At 34.6% G+C, this 23,069-nt stretch overlaps 1 protein-coding gene across 1 annotated transcript in view; it reads left to right on the plus strand.

The window, feature by feature from the left end:
- Nucleotides 1–378: 378 nt before the first annotated feature.
- The window catches only part of LOC150100337 (pentatricopeptide repeat-containing protein 2, mitochondrial-like), a 249,260-nt gene continuing 226,569 nt past the window's right edge, over nt 379–23,069 (plus strand). The window contains exons 1-2 of the mRNA XM_090402959.1: nt 379–464; nt 5,068–5,160. Coding sequence (XP_090259085.1) covers nt 383–464; nt 5,068–5,160 — 175 coding nt within the window. The 5' untranslated portion in view covers nt 379–382. The remainder of the gene's footprint in view (nt 465–5,067; nt 5,161–23,069) is intronic.

Raw genomic sequence — 23,069 nt, forward strand, 5'->3', positions numbered from 1 at the left:
TTGTGAATTCTTCAACTGTGAATGAATTTAAGGAGAGGTATGACAGGTATTGTGTAAATAATGGTTAGTGTGTCAATGTCGGGTCTCCCGCGACGAGTCTTTTGACTCCATGGAGACACCGTTAAAATAATAATAATAATAATAATAATAATAATATAATACAAAATTAACGATTATATTATTATTATGTTATGATTCATGTAATAAAATATATCACTAACACGACGTTTTTGTAGCTTGTATATCACGATGAATTAATTGCAGTTATTAATTATTAATCAGAAATATACTTATTCTTTGGAAATATTTTCTTTATCTCCATATTTTTCTGGTTTAGGGAAAGCAGGATGCGCTCTCTTCTCTTGTCAAAATGGCGTCAGTCATGTTTCGCCATGTGATCAATGGTGTTTTGCAGTCATGTACTTTTCGTTCTGTTATTTCATTGAAAGGGCTGAATTATAATGGTAAGTGTTAGCAATATTGTAATGAGAATATCGAATTGTTAGTTTGATATCAATATTCCGCATTACGTTACACAAATGTTAGTCAAGATTATTTTCAGAAACTGTAAGTATTCATTCCAAGGGAAACAGAGCAACTTTATTTTAACTTGCTGTCTGTTATTGTAATCTGTTGATAAAGTTATCACAACTTGAATGCTAAATCAGATCAGTGGATTGCGTATAAATTGTTGAGGTTGGTTTCATCGGTGTCAGTGAATAGTTGGATCCATTTGTATTGAATGCTAGTCGTAAATAGATAATATGCTTAATCAGAATTGTTTTGTTGTTTTTAGTCTATATGAAAATGGCACGTGTGGTAAAACTTAATGATTCTGCTTCGTTAAAAATTCAAAGAAAAATCAACGAATTTCTTCGCTGTTTTTATTTTCTTTTAAAAAGAACACAAATATCCCCTAAAAATACACATTATGAACAAGCTGTATAAATGACTATGGCATCCATAACCTTAGCTTTCATGCTACCATAGGAGTATAGTATCAGATTGCATTGAAGATGCGACATTTCATTTGCGTGAGTGTCTGGTATTGGCTTCTATGTGTTTTGTTTGTTTTTGTATGTGCATTTGCGTATATTGACTTCATTGACTTGAAATGGTCAGAACTCATTACAGAAAGGCAATCCAGAGTTCTCTGTTACACATATCTCTTTGTCTCCCCTACTACTTAATTCTCAACCAATACGCGGTGACACTACTACTGTCGGCACCATCTGCCACCCATCATCATCATGACTTCACGAACAATGCTATTTTGTGTCTGCAAATTGCACATTTTCTCATGACTGATTTGCCTGTATTTGAGATGAAAAACCCAAGTTTCTTTAGAAAAATCCCTACTATCTTCATATGACATTGGCTAACTCACCTTAAGTTGAAAAAAAAAAGAAAAAAGCCCATATAAAGATTCCTCTCAACACGATGAGAAACAAACCCAGACCCTTTCCAAATGAAGGGTGCAGTGTTCCTGTGTTCTTCCAATTTCATAACAGAGATTACATCTTGAGGTTTTCCTTGTAGGTCGATTGGTATAGCCCCTGATACTAATGGCCCACAAAATGTTAAGCAAGCTTGAGCGCGGTTAGTAGTTGGAAGGGGTACAATCATTTGATGCTGTTGGCAGATTCTCCCTCGATGAGTCTTTGGACTCCCTTGAGGTGTCACATAATAATAATAAGCATTTGTGATCATTTGCTTTAAAATCACCGAGTATACACAAACCAGTTTCATTTGCTTTTGCACACAAAAGCAAATGAAACATATCACAATATCCAATACTAGCGATGCACATACCTTGAAGCAAACACCCATGGCCTGCGGCCTTTACTAGCTAACTTGACCATTAAAATCAATTTTAAACTAATATACACAAACATGCCCATCTTGTATAATATCATTTGCATCCAGGAGGTTGGCTATCGTGGATCTTGATCTATTTCTCTCTCTTGAGTTGCTCTCTGTATATTTCAACCAGTTCATAATATGACCCATGTATGATATTTTTAATTTTTGTATGTTGTTCATTAATTCCAATTTCTGTGGAACTAATAAATGTTTATTAGAGCCAAAACAAAATCAACATTGTTTTTATTATACAGCTACCCCTTTTTTTTGCATGGGAGGTGATGAATGAGTGGAATGCATTGTTGAAGTGGGTGGTGAGTGCTCCAACACTAAATGTCTTCAAGGCAAGGTATAATTGTCTGTGAGTGTTTCACCTCCCATGACGAGTCTTTGGACTCCATACAGGCTTAGACAATGTAATAAAAACAGACTTCTAAATCCAGTAGCCAAATAAATTTAGTTAGTTAATCAATTAGATTACCAAGCCAGTTTTTGCCATGGTTACTAAGGTATCTTCACGGGCACAAAGAGATATATTGAGCACATATATGCAGTCACACTAGTAGGAAGGTGGACACAGACCGATTGTAAAAAGCAGCCCTCTCTGGGTGCACTGATGGACACTTGAAGGTCTCACAATGGTCTCCCAGATTTTTGGCAGTGTGATGAAGCTGAATTTGTTTAATTATCAGGAAAGTTGTAGTGCTGTGGCTGATTTGATTCCAAAAATAGTCTCTCTGATTTAAATCCGTTTCTGTATAAATGTTTCCCCCCTTTTGGGTTCAAGTGATCCATATCGATAGCATGGTTTCCTACCCCGGAACGACTGTAATGTAAATAGAAGTATTTTGTGTTCTTCTAGATTTCCTTTTTTTGTCCAAAGTATTTAAGTTTACAAGAACAGGGGATACTGTACAATCCAAGATGGTGGGGAGGATCTTTAGGTGAGCAGTCAAGGGATAAGCAGATAGCATTCTGCCAAAAATTATCTACCATTTTTGGTGAGATGCTAATGGTGAAAAGAAAATTCACCATTGAAAAGGAAAACAATAACTGTCTGCTCTTTGACATTAACTGCTAAGATATCAAATGAATCCTTATCGTTTTGAGTCTACAGAAAACCTATTTCTATAACCTGAAAAATTTCAGGGATTTTTATTTAAAAAAAAATAGCATGATTAGACAACCCACAAAATTCTTAGCCAGTCTGGATTTGGTCAACCTTCTTATAGATGTGCTGAAATAGGAAGTCTTGATTTTACATGAGGTTTTCCCCACCAAATATGATAATTTTCAACACTGTTTATATAGTGGTTTTTTTTTCCAATATGCCTACAAAATGTATGAATAGGTAAAAGGTGTGGCAATAGGCTTGTCAGCAGCTTGCTCATATTAACATGAAATCCTTCAATAGATGCCTTGATAGGGTACTAAGAAAAAGGTGGCCCCAGAATCGGTTTCATTTGCTACTGTTAGCATCCAGGAATGTGGTAGAAGAGCTAATCTCAGGTAGTATGGTCATTTAAACAGAATGGAAGTGGAAAGATTAGCAAAACGAGTGTTCTTTGCCAGGTTGGCAGGAAAAAGACCCCGAGGAAGACCAAGATGTAGAAGGATTGATACAGTAAAAAGTATCTTAAAAGACAGATATATAAGATCTTATAATATTGGAATCTTGACAGGTAGCAGATGAATTTGGAGAAAAATTGTTTATCAGAAGTTACTGATGGTGTAAATTTTTCATGTAGTACTATTGTAATTATCCTGTACATACCCGAGAGTAGATATCAGGAATTTGATGATGCTCCCTTTTCTGAATATGTTAATCTCTGTCTCCAGCCAGCATGAGTTTGCACATGCAGTACGGTAGGTATCTGCTTACTGTGATATAGTTTTTAACATGATCAAAAATTGTTTGAATGTTTTCCATGGCACATTATTTTTTTTAAATTAAAAAGCAATGGTCAGTTCTTTATAAGTTTTTATTTTTAAAATTTTATTTATTTTTTTAGCATTATAATAGCAACATAAAGAAACAGTTTATATAATTTTATTGAAGAAAAATAAAAACTGGTTTCCATTGTTGCCAATCATGAAATTTGCTTAAAATGACTTTCTTTTTTAATTACAAGTAATAATCATGGTAAGCAGATCCACTATAATAAAGAAAATCAATGAGGAGATGTATGCATACTATATCACAGTCACCATCTTCACAAAAATGTGGCATCTATAGTTTCGGATGCCCTGGAAAGAGCAAATGCCATATTTTAAGTGATGATGAAATGAAAAACTCAGTTATCCTAATTAAAATTGTTACAATATGAAACTCATTATCATCTTCCAATGAACACTTAGACTACTTAGACTGGCATGTAGTAGAAGATTATGACACAAGAGGAGTTGTAGTTACAAAAAGAACATTTAAATTTCAGCAACATTTGGCCTAATTCCTCTAAACAAATTATTCATCATTCTGTAGTTACAGAAACTACCTCATCTGCCACTCGAGAAGCAGGAAACTTGTATTGTAGAATTTGTTACACGGACCAGACAGGGGCCACTTGTAAGATATCTGCATGGGTGAACATTAGAGATGTATAATGGGGGAAAAAAAAGGCACAAACTCTGGTTTAACTTACCGCATCTAAGGAGAAATTATACAGCCTACTTTCATTATAGTATTATACTTATAGTGACTACATGAATAGTTTGCCATAGTGAATTTCCTTTATCATAGCATTGTTCATATATAGGGCTTTGGTCAGGATTTTTAGTTGTTTGATGTAGTGAGTGAGGTTGTTATAATGGTGTTTGTTATAGTCAGTCAACTGTAATACTATTTAGCAGAAAACAGTGCACTTTACATCTTATATATAGTTATATTTCGAAAGGAAAAATTGGAAATGTTAATTCATAATACAGTAACAGTTAAGTTTAACACTCAATCACTGGTGGTTTTTTTGTATTGAGGATGAACAGAGACAGAAGCTGAAGCTTCAGAGCTTTAGTAGTCATCAATTTCATCATTCTCATTCTGTCCCATCTTCAAGTTGCCTGTGGCTCGGTGTATGTTGCTCAACTGCAAATGTTTTGAACTGAAAATCAAAATTATGTTAGTTTAAATATTAAGTTTTTAAGATTTCTTATAGAGATTGATGAATTTGGGAGTTAACAAATAATTATTATTTATTATTTTCATAGGTATTAGATTTTTATACAGTGCACAGTATTTAGGACTTGACAAATTTTTGGAACATAGAGAGAACATCAGAACTCAGTTTGGAACTATGAAAGGTAGAATTCATATTTGTAATTTTATAGTGCCTTTGTAAATATATAATTAAACTATTTATAGTGTTTTTTTTAAATTTTTTTTATACACTTTATAATTTTGAGATTTATGATATATAGCAAACTTTTAGAGAGAAGGAATGGTTTGTTATTATTATTATTGCATGATGTCCCCAAGGAGTTCATCGCTACAGTGGATAGTTTCCTCTAGTGAATTTCCTTTATTGAAGTGTAGCCTTGTGTCTGCAATGCTTTTATCAGCACTTTAATCAGCCGTAATTTACTTATCAACTGCTAAGTCATTTTTATCAATTTATAAAATTCTGCAGTGTGTCTGAGACATATTTTTTATGGACATACTCTAAGTATGATCAGGCAAAATAGTATATCATTTTAATCACAGGAGTGTGCGCTGTCCAATGAGCATATGTGATGCAATAATGGTGTTTGCACCATTATTGCAATAATTCTTGCAGATGGTGTTAGTGCCTCGTCAGGAATTTGAAAATAGAACAATATGCTAAAACTATTTTAAACTGAGCAAGTCATCTCAGAAACATATATGTTCTTAAAATAGTACACACGGATGATCCTATCACTTGCATGAGTTCTTGAATGGTTTGCATGATTTTGAGATTGTACGGATTCAGTAGCAACCCATCCACTACCCAGAAGGCCTGTCTCACCTTCCAATTTGGACCTGTGGAAATGTTCATGAGCTGCTCAGCAATTGTTGAATCACCACTGAAATGATTGCACAGAAATTAAATATCAAAAAAGGAAGCAGCTATGAAATTTTGCTGGAAAAGAAAGATTTGTTTCTGATTTGTACTACATTTTTTGACTCCAACAGAGAAAGCATTGTGTTACTTGCTGTAAAAATTTCATTCAAATGTTTGACTAAGATTATGCCATTATATATATATAGAGAGAGAGAGAATCATGACTGGTGATGAGTTGTGGGGCTTATGACCTGGAAACAAAAACGACAAAGTATAGAATGATGATTGCTGCTGGGATCTCCAAGAGAGCAAAAGGTTTGACTGTAGAAGTTTGAGTCAAAAACTTTGACTTTTGCCCAGCCTGGCTGGCTGAGTGGTTAGCGTGTCCACTCTCTAGTCTAGAGGCTGCAGGTTCGAATCCCGCCGTGGACATGGATGTTGTGATTGTCTGTGGAAATACTAGTGGTGGCAGTCGGTGGTAGATGGCGTTGGTGTAGTTGCGGTCAATTGGTGGATTATGATTGGTGGAAGGCTGTAGAGTAGATGCCCTCCCTTGATGAGTCTTTGGACTCCCTAGAGGTGACAAATAATAATAATAAAAAATGATGATTGTTTTGTTGAACATTTGTGGAATTGTTCATAAGGAATTTGTTTCAGAGGGCTAAACGGTTAATAGTACTATCTCACTGTCATTCATTCTCTGAATTGTGATAAGTGAGAGGAAAGCAGTAGCAAACAAATAGCTGGCTGTTGCTACACCTCACTGTGCCTATACATTGTGTATTAAATGTGAAACAGTTTCTTGCTTCTAGATTTGTCCTCAATGGACTTTTTGTTTCCAAAATTGAAAATGAAATTCAAAGAATGCCAATTTGACCTCAGTGTAAGACACCAGAAGCATTACCTTCAAATCTCAATGTTGTACATTTGTATGAATGATGTAGATATTGTATTGATTTAAGAGATTATATTGAAAATAAATAAATGATTCATCTTTCTATAGTTGCTCTGTATTTTTATAGAAATTTTGTCTTGCTATTTAACAGTCACAATGTGTTACTATGAGTGGATAGAATTATACATCTGTAGAATTCTGTCCACTGCTTATCACTAGATCTTTTGACCTAACTACCAGTAGAAGAAACTCCACTATTCAGAAGGCCTGTCTCACCTTCTAGAGATGCATTCCTACTTTTTAAATCCTATTTAACCATCTTTAAATCATTTACTAAAGTTTAGTGTATATGGTTACAAAATATTCTGGTTAGCATCCTGATGTCTTGTCCTGTCCTGTCAGGTGTCTTCTCCCTCCAGGAGATTGACTACCATGTGTCTCCACCATGTCTTATTCTGCGCCTCTCTGCTGCATTCCTCATATGAGAGATAGGTCCAGTCTTCTATATTTTTCATCCACTCCAGTCTTTGTCTTCCTCTCTTTCTCTTTCCCTCAACAGTTCCTTTGAGAAGTGTCCTTTGTAGGCAGTTATGTCTCAGAATATGTCCAAAATATCTAACTTTTCCCTTTTTAATTTCTTTCATCAGGCTCCTGTTTATGCCTGCCATCTCTAGTACCTCTTCATTTGTCTTTTTGTCTTTCCATGATATTCTCATAATTCTTCGCAGCATCCACATTTCAAAGGCCTCCAGTTTTTCCACACTCAGATTGGAGAGTGTCCATACCTCTACTCCACATAATAATATGATGTCTTGAGGTTGAGTCAAAAGTGGCATGTTTTGTTGTTTTTGGTGCTAAATGAGTCTCTCCAATCTTTTGCACTTTCTTGTAGCCAAATTTATTTAAATTATTGAGTATATTGCAGAGTATGCTGATTATCAATATGTCCTTTTCTTCTGAAATAACATTTTCAGAGTAATTTTTATTCACCTTATTGCATAAAGAGCAGGGCCGCATTTATACTTTTGGAGGCCCGAGGCACAACATCATTATGAGGCCCTCAAAAATAAGCATTTTTTTAGTTTATTGAAAATAAAAGTCAACATTTCCATAATAACTCATTTTAATAACACAATACAACGTCGGTATACATATATTTGCATTTAAAAAAAAAGTATAAAAAAAAATCAATTCAAATTTACATAAAAAAATTAATAACTAAAAGTTTTTTTTCTGGCTATGGTTATAGCAAATATATCTATAATGTCATCATAATTGATCGAGTCCATTACATCTGATTCAATGCATAATAATGACAGGTCACTTGTTATATTTTGGTGCAAGTTGCTTCTTAAATAATTTTTTATTAGTTTCAACACCGAAAATGAGCGTTCAGCACTTTCATTTGAAATAGGCATCGTCAAAAATATTTTTAAAATTGTTTCTATGTTCGGAAAAGTAGACCTTAACCCATCGTTTATAAATTTGTACATATTTTTAATTGAAGAATTTTCTTCCTTTATCATTATCAGTAAATTTTTCTGGATTAATATCAGTCCCATAAGTTTGTAAAATTTTATCAATACTAGTCTTGTACTTGTCTTGATCTATATCTTCCTTCAAAAAAATGTCAAACATATCTAATATGTTGAAATAGCTTTTTGTTCTTTCATTAATTTCCAAAATTAGCTTATCGCAAATGACATTAAAAGTGTTCACAGCGAAATTTTTTTTTCCATGTAATATAATCTCATAGTTAGATTGTGAAACTTCTTCACTAATTTTTTTTTGTTTTTTAACTCTTTCATTTACAGCAGCAAAACTATTTCTTATATCTAAAATAAAACCATCTAAAGAGTGTAACAAATTATTAGCTAAAAACATATCCATATCAGGATATTGTAGTGATTTACTAGTAGCATTTATTCCTTAAAAATTTTGTCCCACATAACTGTTAAAATTGCTGTTTCTGGTTTGTCAAAATGTTCAGCCAGTGATGAGCTCTCTAATTTAGAAATAGGTTTTTCATGAGGAGAAATGAATAGTTCAAGTAATGCGTCTTTAATTTGTTTATATCCACGTTTCAAAGCCAATACATCGTCAGCTCTTCCGGGCCACCTTGTTTCACTTAGTCTTTTAACTGTTAAAGATTTTTTTTCTAAATGTTTAAGGAGTATACCCCATCTTCTTGTTGAAGATGAAAAGTAATTATATACATTTTGAATAAAACAAAAATATTGCACTGCTTCCGGACCAGATTCCATGGCATAGTTGCCAATTAAATTTAACGAATGACTAGAGCACGGTATATAATGTACAGAGGGACTACGTTTTTTCAGCTTAGCTTGTAAGCCTGTATAGATACCTTTCATATTGGCAGCGTTATCATAGCTTTGCCCTCTGCACATTTTTATATCCAAAGATAATTTTTTTAATACTACCTCTTCTAAAAATCTGAAAACCCACCCCAACTCAACATCACCAGAGTTAAAGATCGGTACTATCAACATAAGAAGCCTAAATGGCAAAGAAGTGGAGCTAGCTGAAGAATTAGATAAGTATCAGATAGACATAATAGGGGTGACTGAAACAAAAAAGACAAAATCTAGTGAGATCTTTCTGAGCAATAAATACAAAATATTATATTCAGGCAATGACAATCAAGAAAACGGAGTAGCCATAGTATTTGACACAAAATACGAGGCTAATCTTCTTGAATGGCAGGCAGTCTCAAGTAGAGTGATGTGGGCAAATATCAGAATGGGGAACTGGACAATGAGACTTATTTGTGCCTGTGGTCCCACAGAAGGTTCTACTAAGGTAGAAGTGGAGGAATTTTTTGAGGCTCTAGAGAAAGCTAGTGACACAATGAAAAAGGAAAAGTTGGTCCTTGTTGGAGATCTAAATAGCAGAAGTTATTTTCAGACATACATAAATATTTTGATAAATTTTTGGAGAAAAGAGCGAAGCTAATAATAATGACAAATACTTGTTGGATTTCTGCTCAGGGCATGGACTGGTTATTCTAACACCATGTTCCAACACAAAAATGTGCACAAATTCACATGGAAAGAAGAGGCAAGGAATAAAAAATAACATTGTCTCATTGACTATTTTATTGTTGATAGTGTTGTGTTCTCCTTGGTGCAGGACACCAGAGTGTACATAGGATTTTAAATTGGAAGTGATCACTATTTAGTCTTGAGCAGGATAAAATCGAATTGTATATATTGAAAAGAATAATATGTAAGAAAGTTTTAAAGCGAATAAAAGTTGAGCAGCTCTCAGATGTGAACTGTAAACTAAAATACACAAAGATTATTGAAGAAAAAATGAAAGAGTTTGAGAACAGGAACCAAACCTTGAAGATTCAGCCAGAGAGGCATGTGGTGAGGTTTTCTGCAAGGATAAAAAAATTAGAACTCCCTGGTGGACACAGGAAGTTAAAGAGGCAGTGAAGGAAAAGGAGAAAGCACATCAAAAGTTCCTGGCAAATAAGTCAGTTTGTGCTCTTAGAGATTACAGAGACACATGTAAGAAAGCTAAACACTGTGTAAAACTAGTTAAACAAAAGTCATTTGGGAGGACTTTGGCAAGAACATAGAAAATAAATATCAGGAAGGTGGGAAAATATTCTGGAGGTTGTTGAAGAAGTTTAGGAATGGAGGAAAGAGTGATGTAAAAGTAGTTACAGATGATAAAGGTGACATGAAAACGAGAAAAAGATATCCTTGAAGTATGGAGTAATTACTTTGAAAAACTTCTAAATGAAACAAGCAGTGATGACAGCATAGTGGTAAAAAACACTGACCAGGCATGCAGTCAGGAATACATATCCATACTTGAAGTAGAAAAAGCCATCAAAGGCTTGAAATTTGGAAAGGCAGCAGGAGTAGATGATATTCGACCAGAAATGCTGAAGTATGGTGGTATAAGAGTCTTAAAGTGGCTGCACTGCATAGTTCAGAAAGCCTGGACAGAGGGACGAATTCCCGATGATTGGAGTAGAGCTCTCATAGTACCCATATATAAAAAGGGATATAAAATTGAATTTGAAAATTACAGAGGTATTTCCCTATTGAGTGTTCCTGGTAAGATATATGCAAGTATACTTGAGAAACGGTTGAGAAGAATTGTGGAAGAAAAGTTTGTGAGTCAGGTGCTGCACTATCCAGGTATTTGCTTACATTTGGAATCGCTGAACTTTATATAGTTTCTATATTTGGCATGAAATATTGTTTCTTATTTGGTTAAGAAACAATATGGGATATAATATCCCTTAACTTGGATAACAAAGATCTGTATTTAAGTTTTGCCGATTTGGAAAAGGCATATGACAAGTTGCCAAGAGAGAAGCTATTTAACATGCTTCAGTTATATGGTGTTAATGGGGCATTATATCAAGCAATACTTATTCTTTATTTGAGTTATAAGTCAGCAGTTAGAATTGAAGAAAGTACTGGAAGATGGTTTAATGTTAATTCTGGTGTGAGACAACTATGTACATTATCCCCTCTGTTATTCATTATCTATATGGATCACATTATGAAGGAAAGTGGTATTAAACATGATATTAAAATTGGAGTTAATGTCAGTTCTTTGCTTTATGCATGCGATGTTATACTTCTAAATAATTCCGCTACAAGTCTGCAAGATTCGCTGACTAAATTGAATAACCATTGTAATAGATATGATATGAAGGTCAGCAATAAAAAGGCAAAGACAATGAAAATAGGCAGAATCATTGAAAATGTCAACTGTGTTGTCATTTTCAATGATTCTGTGTTTTCAATGTGAACGGAGAACCTGTGGAACAAGTAAAACATTTCAGCTACTTAGGTACGATTTTTAGTGAATATGGTAAATTAAATACGGAAATATACAACAGAATCAACAAAGCTGGTATGGTAGGAAGTCAATTGAATAAATGTATATGGAATAAGAGAGAAATTAGTCGGAACACTAAATTAGCTGTATACAAGACAGTGTTCAAACCAGTTTTAACTTATGAATCTTCGAGCTGGATCAGAAGTAAAGCAGTTGACCAAATACTAGAGACTGCAGATATGAGACTTCTGAGAAAGATTAGAGGCGTGAACAGATGGCATCAATGCAATATCATATTAAAAATTAGGATATTAGGATAGAACTTGACATTATCAACATCCGGGAATGCATTAGCATAGCTAATCTCAGGTGGTATGGTCACTTAAACAGAATGGACGAGGAAAGATTAGCTAAACAAGTGTTCTCTGCCAGGTTGGCAGGAAAACAACCCAGAGGAAGACCAAGACATAGGTGGATTGATGTGGTACAAAGTGCCTTAGACGATAGGAATATAAGATCTTATAATGTTGGAATCTTGACAAGTAACAGACTGATTTGGAGGAAAATTGTCGATAGGAAGTTAGTAATGATGTAAATTTTTTATGTAGTACTATCATATCCTGTACACCCCTTGAGGGTACATGGCAGGAATTTGATGATGACCTCTTCTAAATATAAGGAATTATGTTGTGTAATTCTGATGAACCCGATAAATGTTTCTGTAATGTCAGAATTTGCGGCAACATACCTAAATATCATAGCTAGTTGGTCATTATGGGCAATATCTGCCTTTGAATTGAGTATTATTGCAAAATAAGCAGCTTCCTTAATTTCTGATATTAATATTTCTCTTTTTTTTTAGCTATTAACACTATGAATTTATCACAAGTATGGTAAGAAAGATAATTTGATCTGCCAGAACCACAGTTGTCATTCATTTTCATGTGATGTTTTAAAAAATCATCAAATTCACTTAAATAATGTAAACGCGATAAATAATTTCCTCAAGAATCAGAAAAAATGTCATTTGTCTTTCCTCTAAATGTTAGCCCTAGTTTACTCAGCAACTTAATGGTAGCTATTATTCCTTTTAAAACCTCTCCAATAATTTTCTTCAGATTGTATTTGTTCGATCAATTCAGAATCAATTCGACTATTTACGGAACTTGATTTTCTTTTGCGATATGTGCACATAGCTCGTATATGCTCAGTAGAATGCTCGTGATCACATTAGTTCTTGTTATATTTCCACAGTTGTTAAAACCCTTCATTAAGCTATTATTTGACTTAGGAAACAATTTACAAACGAAGCAGTAAATTGCTTTGCTGGTTTCTGAAAAAATTAGCCACTCTCGTTTCTCCTTTGTTCCATTTGCCTTTTTTACAGTAAAAATGTGATATATTTACATTTGTGACATATGTTCTGTTGCGCTCTGTGTATTTTTTTTTAAAATTTTTGATTTTACTAACTTTCTGGAGCATATTTATTAAAATATGCTCGATAAACTGTTTATTAATAGTAAGTGGCCACACTGCTATATCGATAGGATAAGAAATTGCTTGCTTGCTGCTAAGTACAGACTCCGATTGAAAAGTTTCTTCAGAATCGTCTTGATTTGTTTCATTTACTTCTTTCTCTCCTATGTTTTCCACATCATTTTGATGTTCTTCATTTTCACTTTCATTTCCTCCTGATAATGATACCAATTGTACTTCACAGTTCTTGGAATGAAAACGAAACAACTTCAGTTCTATGAAATTCTTCATTTTCAGAACGCAAGAAAGACAAAATGCCCCCTTTTGACTATTTAGCTGTTTTTCATTTTCTGTAAGGCGTTTTCTTTTACTAGCTCCGGATTCAAATTTTCTTGGTATCATTATGTGTATCATAAACATATAAATAAAATAAACAATTCCGTTAAATGCTTAGAAAATACAAAAATAGAAACAGTAGTATCTTGGTTTTGTTAAAATAAATGGGTAACAGTAAAATAAGAATAATAATTAATTGAATAATATATTCTTACCAACTGCGACAACTACTTTAACCATATAATTAGGTATATGCACTTGTATACAGTATACTGTTTTACAAGTACTAGCCAAATAACAGTAACTAAACTGTCAGTTTAATTACCGTTTTTTGGAATTTACTTTACTGTTCTATGATATTTGACCCTTTTTGTTGCACAATTTATTTATTGTGTTGTCTCTTCCCAAAAATATAAACGAATTTCACATGTATACAATAATATTAATATTAAAAAAATCTTGGTAATATTAAACTAGCAATGTTGTAAGTCATTTTATATAAATAAATGACTAACTTATATCGAAGGATTATAAATAATTATGCAATTTCTACGATACTTTAATTTAATATTAAATTTTCAAAAGATTTTAAAATCTTTTAATGTAATTCTAAATATATATATTATTTACACTTTTAAATTTTCCATGTAATTGAATCATAATTAATTTAAAGAAAGATGTAATTAAAATCTTTATGTGAAAGATTGATTTTGAGAACGTTGATTTTGTTTGACAAGCTTCGTTGACAATCATCATAGTTGCTACAAAAATTCTGATTACGAAAAAATATTAAAAGGTATGGTAATAATTTAGTATAAGGATAAAAGTTAAAAAAAAAAAAAAAAGAATTTAAATGCAATCAAATGAAGCTTGCTAATCAAGTTAAAAATTGGAACTTCATGAACTGTAAAGTTCGGATATTCTCACTAAAAATAAAAATTTTGAATTTACAGTAATAAAAATTATAGCAAAAATCATCATATTTATGGAATTGCAACATTTATTTATTACAATATTTATTCAACTCCAGCTTTGATTTTTTTAAGTTGCAGTAATAAGCATAATAATTCCAGCTTTAGTTAAAACATAGAGGCAATAAATAGTAACGATAACTTGCTATGCTCGCTAACATACACTTTTTTACTCGACATTTTACCCTAAAATGACTAGAATCTTGATGCACAAAAAAAATGAACTGAAAAATCATTTTAATTTATAAATAATAATAAACTTGAAATTCAAATGCTCTATTTATGTGATATAGAAACTGCTCTTACCCAACTAATTAATACAAATAGCAGCAGCACACAAAAGTCTGTTGTCTCTAGAACATGTTTCAAAATGATTGCAAAAACTTTCATTAACTCAAAAACTTATTTACTCTGTTTAACATTTCCACTTATTAAACTTCTAGTATACTTGCAAAGAGGTTAGCCAACTCTCTGTTAAGTTACTTTTACAAACTGTATATCAACTTCAAATATGCCAATAGATTCTCTTAATGACACTTCTTGTTACTGTTAATCTAAATCTTAATTGTCCAACTAAAACACATTATAAGAGGAATTGCACAAAGGTATATAACTTATGAAAGCTCTGTATTGCACATTCAGTCAAAGGTCTTGCACAAAAAGTTCTAAGGCAATTCTCTTATCTCAGATCTTGAGCTTCCTTCAGGAAATCTGGCTTCAGAAATATCTCATCGGAAAATAGCAGATTGTGAACTGTGCCCTGCGGTACTCATATACAGCTCCAGCAAAAAGTTATTCTCCCACAGTGAAAAGAAAAACTTCCGAGCGAAGATGCTTTGGGTAATTTGTCTCGCCTTTTCTCCTCTGCTTGGGCTCGCCCAAAATGCCTGGAGGACTGTCTCCTTTTTCTGCCGCCAACTGTCGACCGGGATGCCTCTCTGGCCTAGAAGCTTTTCTCCAGCCATTGGAACTGGAACATCTCCTTTCAGCAACTCTAAGACTGGAACCAGGAAGCTCCTCTCTGGCAACGTCTGGAAATGGGAAGCCCTCTCTCTCTCTATAGTGACTTCTGGATCTGGGAAGCCCTATATGCTCGACTCTGTCCCCTTTTATTATGCCTTCTCTGAGACCTTGCATAAAGTTTGTAACCCCCAAAGAATTCGGCATGATTCGTTCATCTTAAGTTTCAAGTTCGGCTCGCTCTTTGTTCTCTTCTGTGCAACTTCTTTTGATTGTAAGTTGTCGACTATCGGAAAGTTGTTTGAACCTTTCTGACTGACTTCGGAGGTGTTTACGTGCAGAGCTTGTAAGCCTTTCTCATACACACAAAATTTAATAAACAACCTTTCTAATGCCGCCATGTATATTTATTACATACAGCTCCGGCGAAAAATAAACAAAAAAAAAGCCTCTTGGCTCTTTATTGTAGTAATAATAATATATGGGTACACCGGTCTGGCAATTCGTTAGTGGGGATATATGTCCGTTCGGTTAAACTTAAACCTTTGATATTCCAGGTCTACCTACTCACTGATGAGACCTCAATAAGGGTCGAAACTGGTCTTGGTAGTGACCTCTCCTCATAATGTAAAACAGTAATACATCTCCTAGGAGCTGCGTTTTAAATTATGAGAAAATATTAAGGATAGTGACGGAGCTTGCTCCATCTTTGAAACGAGTTGCCATAGTGTTGTACTACCCAAGTGATGACTTACAGTTGGACTCGCCGATAGGTCTTTGGCATGAAACTCTTAGATTTCGATCTCCGAGTTTGCTACCCGGCTGTTAAATAATATGGGATTTACTATTCCCCCTTGACTTAATTTATGTCGCCAGAAAAATAGCCTCTTGGCTCTTTAACATTGCCTTTGTTTTTAACACTCTAACATATTCTTATTAAAGAAGTATATACAGTTAATTTCCAAAGGGCTATTTTCAAAAATATCTAATACAAAATATACTTAGACAAACAAGGTTATTTTTTACAACATTCTTATGGGACTTGACCTAAGTAAAAAATCGATGTAATGTGCTTTGGAATATTTAAGCTACAATTGAGTTTTTACAATATTGATAAGAACAACAGTCTAAAAGTCCAGGTAATCCAGCCAAAACCATCTGTGACAAAATGAAACTGGCTTATTTATTTAAAAACACAAAATTACAAATTTATTAAGTATATCTTTATAGAGTTCATAATTAAAAGGACTAATAATAATAATAGATTTCTACAGATGTGTAGAAATCTATTATTATTATAGATGATACACATCTATGATACAGATGTGTATCATCTTGTTTTGGTATTATGAAGTTATTCTGAAGCATTATGAATTTTGCTATTTTATTATTATGCCGCTAATATTCCTTCAAATGCGGTACTTTTTGCAACAAAACTGGCTAAGTTATGTTGAATATATCTCTTCGCAAATATACTCAAAATTCCTTTGACCTTATAAAAAGGCAGAATGCTCATGAAATTTCATCAGCATTTTATCTGTTAAAATGCAATCCCCTCCCCTGCCGTTAACTGATTATTATTTCAGGCAACTACAAGGAGTCGAGAGACTCATCGAGAGAGGCCCTAACATGTCAAGAACAACTATTCGACATTCACACAGTATGTATTATACCTTGCCTTGAACTCATTCACAGTCATAGCACCAACAACAGACTCTGCAGCTTATTCCACTCATTTACCACTGTCCAAGTAAAAAACCTAGCTCTAACACCCTTGCTAATCACATTCTTGCCCAGCTTCCATGTATGGCCCCTAGTCCTCCCACCACCAGTCCTATTCTCAAAAATATCTTCTGAATAATCTTATAAAAACCTTCAGTAATTTGAAACCCTTCAGTAAATTGAATGTCTCAATCATACACCCCTTTTCTGCCTATCAACCAATTTTTGAGACCCACAAATCTTCAACCTGTTCTCATAAGGTTCATTCCACAGTTCTGCTATCATTTTGGGATCATCTCCACCTCCTCCCCATCAAGAAGAAACCCTGGCACCTATATCTGGTCACAGTAGTCTAGATGGGGGTCTTATCAAGGCTCAATACAGAGGAACAATAACTTGTTTGTCTCTGCTTGTTAAAGTATTTTTCAGCAACCAAGTGATTTGATGAGCTGATTTAGCCACTTTTGCAATGTGCCCCCTAAACCTCAACTCCCTATCCACCAACACTCCCAAATCCCTGGCCTCATCAATCTCCTGGAGTATGGTTCCACCAGTGCGATATACTGCTGCTATTCTTTTCACCCCAAAGTACATAAACTTACACTTTGCCACATTAAATTGACATCCATTCTTCTTAGCCCAGTCCTCCAAACTATCCAAATCATCTTGCAAAATTTTGACATCCTGTGCACTCACTATTGCTCTACCCAACTTTGCACCATCAGCAAACAAGTAAACACTTCCTCAAGGATCCTTTCCTATATCATTAATGAACAAATTGAAAAGTAGTGGTCCAAGAACAGAACCCTGCGGCACACCACTAGTCACAAGCCGTCATTTAGATTCTACTCCTGAATAAACCACTCTGATATCTCTCCATCAACCACCTTCCTATCCATCTCACCAACCCTATATCCATCCCCATATGTTGCAGTTTACTGATTAGAATTCCATGTGGTATCCTGTTAAAGGCCTTAGCAAGGTCCAGTAGAATCACTGTAAACCCATTACCCTTATCCAGTTCAGCCGTCACTGTGTTCTAAAACGTGAGCAAGTTACTGAGGCATGATCTACACTTCACAAAACCATGTTGTCCCCCATACAGTATCTCATTTTCATCTATCCAATCCTGTATTTTTCTCTTGACTAATTTCTCCAAGACCTTGACAATGATTCCTGATATGCTAATCAGTCGGTAATTTACAACAGCAGTCTTGGAACCTCCTTTATGCAGTGGAACTATTTTCCCCTCTTTCCAACCCCCTCGGGACTAACCCAAACGCAAATTAAACAAAATAGTCAAGGGCATTGACAATTCTTTAGCCACTTCATGTATGACACGAGCTGGTATACCATCCAATCCCACAGATGTATTGACATTGAGGTTTTGTAATAGACTACTCACCTCCACTTCATTCACCACAATTCCCGTATAATCTATTGGTTCATTCATTCCTGCAATGTCACCACCTGGATGATATATTCTTGCAAAGTGCTCACTCAGTAATTCAACTATATCAACTGATTCGGTTACCTCCTTACCATTGGCATTCTTTAAAATCATTCTGCCTTATACATTTTTTCTTTTACTTGCAACATATCAAAAAAAACTGTTTGGGATTCTCTTTAGCCTGCACGGCTAATGTTCTTTCATAATCCGTTTTTGCTTTTCTTACCACACTCGTTACCCTTCTGGCCTGCGCTTTGTACCGTTCATGTGCCTGCCGGTCACCTTTCTCCTTAAATTCCCTCCATAGTTGTTTCTTTTTTTGCAGCTCAAGCTTAATGATGTTATTCATCCATTTAACCCTTACTTGATTTGTTATTCGGACTCTAGGTATACAGTCAGCCATTGCCTCATGCAAACACTTCCTAACTGCCTCCCATGCACTATCAACATCCAGCCCTTGCAGTTTTACATGCCATGGCACTGAACCAATCAAACTCCTAAGCTTGTCATACTTACCAGCCCGATAATTCCACATGTACTCTGTTCTTAATTGGAAATTCCACACCTTTAGCCACCTCCCAAGTCAAGACCCTATGATCACTCTCATTGGTGGCAACGTGGTCATATTTATTACAGCCAATTCTCGGGTGCAATTACTAGGTCAAGCACTCTCTGACCCCTAGTATTTTCCATTACATGTTGTCGCAGATAGTTATCGTTCTATATAAAGAACTATCTATAGATAGTTGTTTTCTCTATCCTGCACTTCCACTTCTATTCTCCTTGGCTGTAGCTCATCAGCTGTCATCAATAACACTCTCACCCCCCCCCTCATTTTATTCTCCCTGTCACTCCTGAACACACCATACTCCTCACATTCAATCCCACTAGCTATATCATCTTCTGTCAGCCAAGTTTCACTAATGCCAATAACCTGTGGCCTGGAAGTGCCAACCAAGGCCAAAAATTCTTCCTTCTTGTTCCTAATATTTCTGGCATTAGTCTACATGAATTGCAGAAGCCCATTTGTCCCATCTTTATTTTGATGCCTTATACCAGTGTTCTCAAACTTCGGATATCTGCAAACCCCTTCTTAAATTTTCATTATTACTAAGTACAATTAATAAATTAATTTAAAATATATTAAAAAATTAAATATCTATTTTATTTGAATTTATATGTTCGTGTAAACAAAAAATATGATTTTAATAGAACAAACTTTATACAGATACCATAGTTTTACTTGAAATAATTTATCATCAATGAGAGGAGTGAAATTGCTTATGGTGAGATAAAATTTCAGCAAAATTTGGCTCTATAGTTGTTAATTTCATTCTCAGATGCGGTTTGACATCTATAATGTGATTCCTCTTCTTCGTCTTAATATCTACAAGCGCCGAAAATCCAACTTCGCACCGATATGAACTTGGAAATAGAAAAATGAACCTTAGATCTTTATCTGTTAACTCAGGAAATTCATTCTGTATTTGTAGCCCAAACGATGATAATGTATTCTCACTGTATTTATTTTTTCGGAAACAATCAGAAGCTAGTTCTAAAAGTTGTTCTTCTATTGATGATAGACCCTTTGGCATAAATTTGTTTTTATTGAAAGCGTATCTTATCCACTCAATATTAATGTCCAATTCAGGGAAATACTTTTCTAGATTCATTTGTAAGCTTTTTAAATGCTACATGATAGTAATTTTCACATCATCATCAATTTGTTCATTTGAACTTGCGAGCAATTCATGATGCGATGGAAATGCGTCAAATTCTCCATTACCAACCCGCTTTTGCCATAACTTCCTTTTTGCCAATGTGGCATTCACTTTATCTTGGACATGAAATATAAAAATTTCCTTGCCTTGTAAAGATAAATTAAGACTATTTAATACAGTAAATATATCTCAGGTATGCTAATTGACTGAGCCATTTCCAATTATATAAATGCTTTTTCAATTCAAACTTTTCATCAAGAAAAACTTGTAGTTCATTCCGAAGTTCAAATAAACAAGTAAGGACTTTTCCACGAGAAAGCCAACGAACATTGGTATGGAAAAGAAGTTGTGTATAGTTGCTTCCCATTTCTTTGAAAAGTTGAGAGAAAAGTCTGGTCTTTAGAGGATATCCTTTAATATAATTTATGATTTTTACAGCTTCATCAAGAACTTTTCTTAGGTCTGTAGACATCATATGTGTAGCCAAAGCCTCTCCATGTATGCAGCAGTGTGTCGACTTTGCATTTGGTACAACAGCTGGAATCCTTGAAACAAGCCCTTTTTAGATCTGACCATGGATTTCGTTCCATCCATGCTTATTCCAACACAACTTTTCCAATCAAGCTTGTTTTGATGGATATTTATACTGTTGAATATTTCTTCTCCTGTTGTATGTTCTGGCAAGGGTTGGCAATATAAAAGGTCGTCATGAATTTTTTGATTTTTTTCGTACCTAACGAACACTAGAAGATTTGCAAAATTTGTAATGTCGCTGGATTCATCTACCTGCAATGCATAATAACAACTTACGTATATCGGATAACAATGTTTGTTTTATGTTTTCAACCATTTCAGTGATTCTTCGATGAAAGTACTATTTGAAAGGCAAATCCGATCAAAAGATCTTTTTGCATTATCTCCGATCATAATTTTCGCTATTATTTTTTGCTGCAGGCTTGATCAAAGTTTCACCAATTGTTTCCGCTACACCACTTTTTTGCTATTAATAGTGACACACGAAATGAAGCTTCTGAAGCCTTCATGTTTTCTCCTCGTGACACGATTGACATCACTTTTTGAGATTCTTTTAAATTTTTTAGTTTATTTTGAAAAAATTCAACAGGTTTGTCCTTGCATTCATTATGTTTCGATTCAAAATGGCGATTTAAATTACATGGTTTCATGCTTTCATTTTTTAAAGTTTCACTGCAAATTACACATAATGGAATAGGTTCCTCTTCATTTCCCGTCCATGAAAATCCACATTTCAAGTAATTTATATCGTACTTACGAAGTTTTCTCATCTTCATCCTAGTTGGTTTTTTAGAGATGTCAGACTACACTTTTCAATTTCACTTGATCCAGATACAATATCAACATTTTCTTGTTGCTGACAGCTACTTGTATCTACTATGTTCCTCTCTTTTGCACATTTTAAAAATCCAGTCTTTAACCAATAATCCATACTTAAGAATTTGAAAGCTAAAAAAAATTACCTTATTTAACGAACAGTCCTTCAACAAATAGCCAGTGATAGCAGAACTCGAAACAGACAGCAACGGTAGGCCAGTAGAGATAAAGCAGCTATGAAGATGTTCATATGATTGGTGCGGTATTAACAAAAGATCGCTCTACTAATTGACAAAGGCAAGCCGACAGTTCAGTTGAAATGCTAATTCTCTTCAACTGAATTCCTTATATAATATCTGAAACACGTTCACTATATATTTCTTAGTTTTAACACGTTCACTCAAACAAAACCATATGTTGCCGGTGCACCATATGGTTTTGATAGTCTACTATACAGCATTTTATTTGGGAGGGGTCATGTGATTCATTAGTTAGTGCTGTTTTTACCCAGTTGTCTCTAATTGCACTGTTTGTTGAGAAACATATTACACAGCCTGCAGATGTCTCTGTACCTTATTCAGTTATACAATAGGAACGTTTTATGATCTCAAACTTAAATTTTATTTCATGCATTAATGATGCGTAGCTGAAAATTGCCACGGACCCCCTGAAGACCTTTTGCAAACCCCAGGGGGTACGCATACTACACTTTGAGAAACACTGCCTTATACTAACTATCCCATTCTGATTCGTAGTCTTTCGGATTCACTTGGGCATATTACACACATTCATACGCTCAACTGTCTCCCTAAATTCTGCATATCTACCCCCCCCCCCTTAATAACTCTAGTGTCACTGATTCTGCAAATCACTTCCACTTCATTTATCAGCACCTTTTCAAGTCTCCGTACACCAAATCCATTCAAATGTAAACCATCCATCTTATATAAATCCTTTCGCCCATCAAACTCACTCCACACATCCACAAATTCCACACCACTCGTCCTGCATAATTCACGCATAAAGTCATTTGCAATTATGGCCCTCCTTCTATACTCTTCACTGTCATACCGCAGCAACAGACTCACCATCCTAACTCTCTCACTCTTCTTTTTTGCTACCTCAAGCAATTCCTTCACATCCTCACTCATAGCCATTTTGTCTCCTTTCAAATCATTTGTACTTGCTACCACTAGCAATTCTTTCACCCGCTGCTTTTGCATTCTAATTGACTCGCTTACATCCTTAACATTCGCACCTGGTTGGTACGATTTTGTTAAACTCTCAACTAACACACTTCTTACTAAAGAATCTCCATATAACACCTCGCTCTTTCATTTTGTTTACACTCACTATCATACTCTTATTTTTTCTATCATACTTTTGCCTTTTATCAGTTGGTGCACTCGGTAAACATTTTTGCCAACGCTCCAGCTGCTGATTTGCCCTGTATCGCTCCGCGTAACTGAGCGATCTCACTCA

The sequence above is a fragment of the Typopeltis vanoorti genome, chromosome 13 (genome assembly GCF_054136105.1).
Source record: "Typopeltis vanoorti isolate ZY-2024b chromosome 13, IOZ_Tvanoo_1.0, whole genome shotgun sequence".
Lineage (NCBI taxonomy): Eukaryota > Metazoa > Arthropoda > Arachnida > Uropygi > Thelyphonidae > Typopeltis > Typopeltis vanoorti.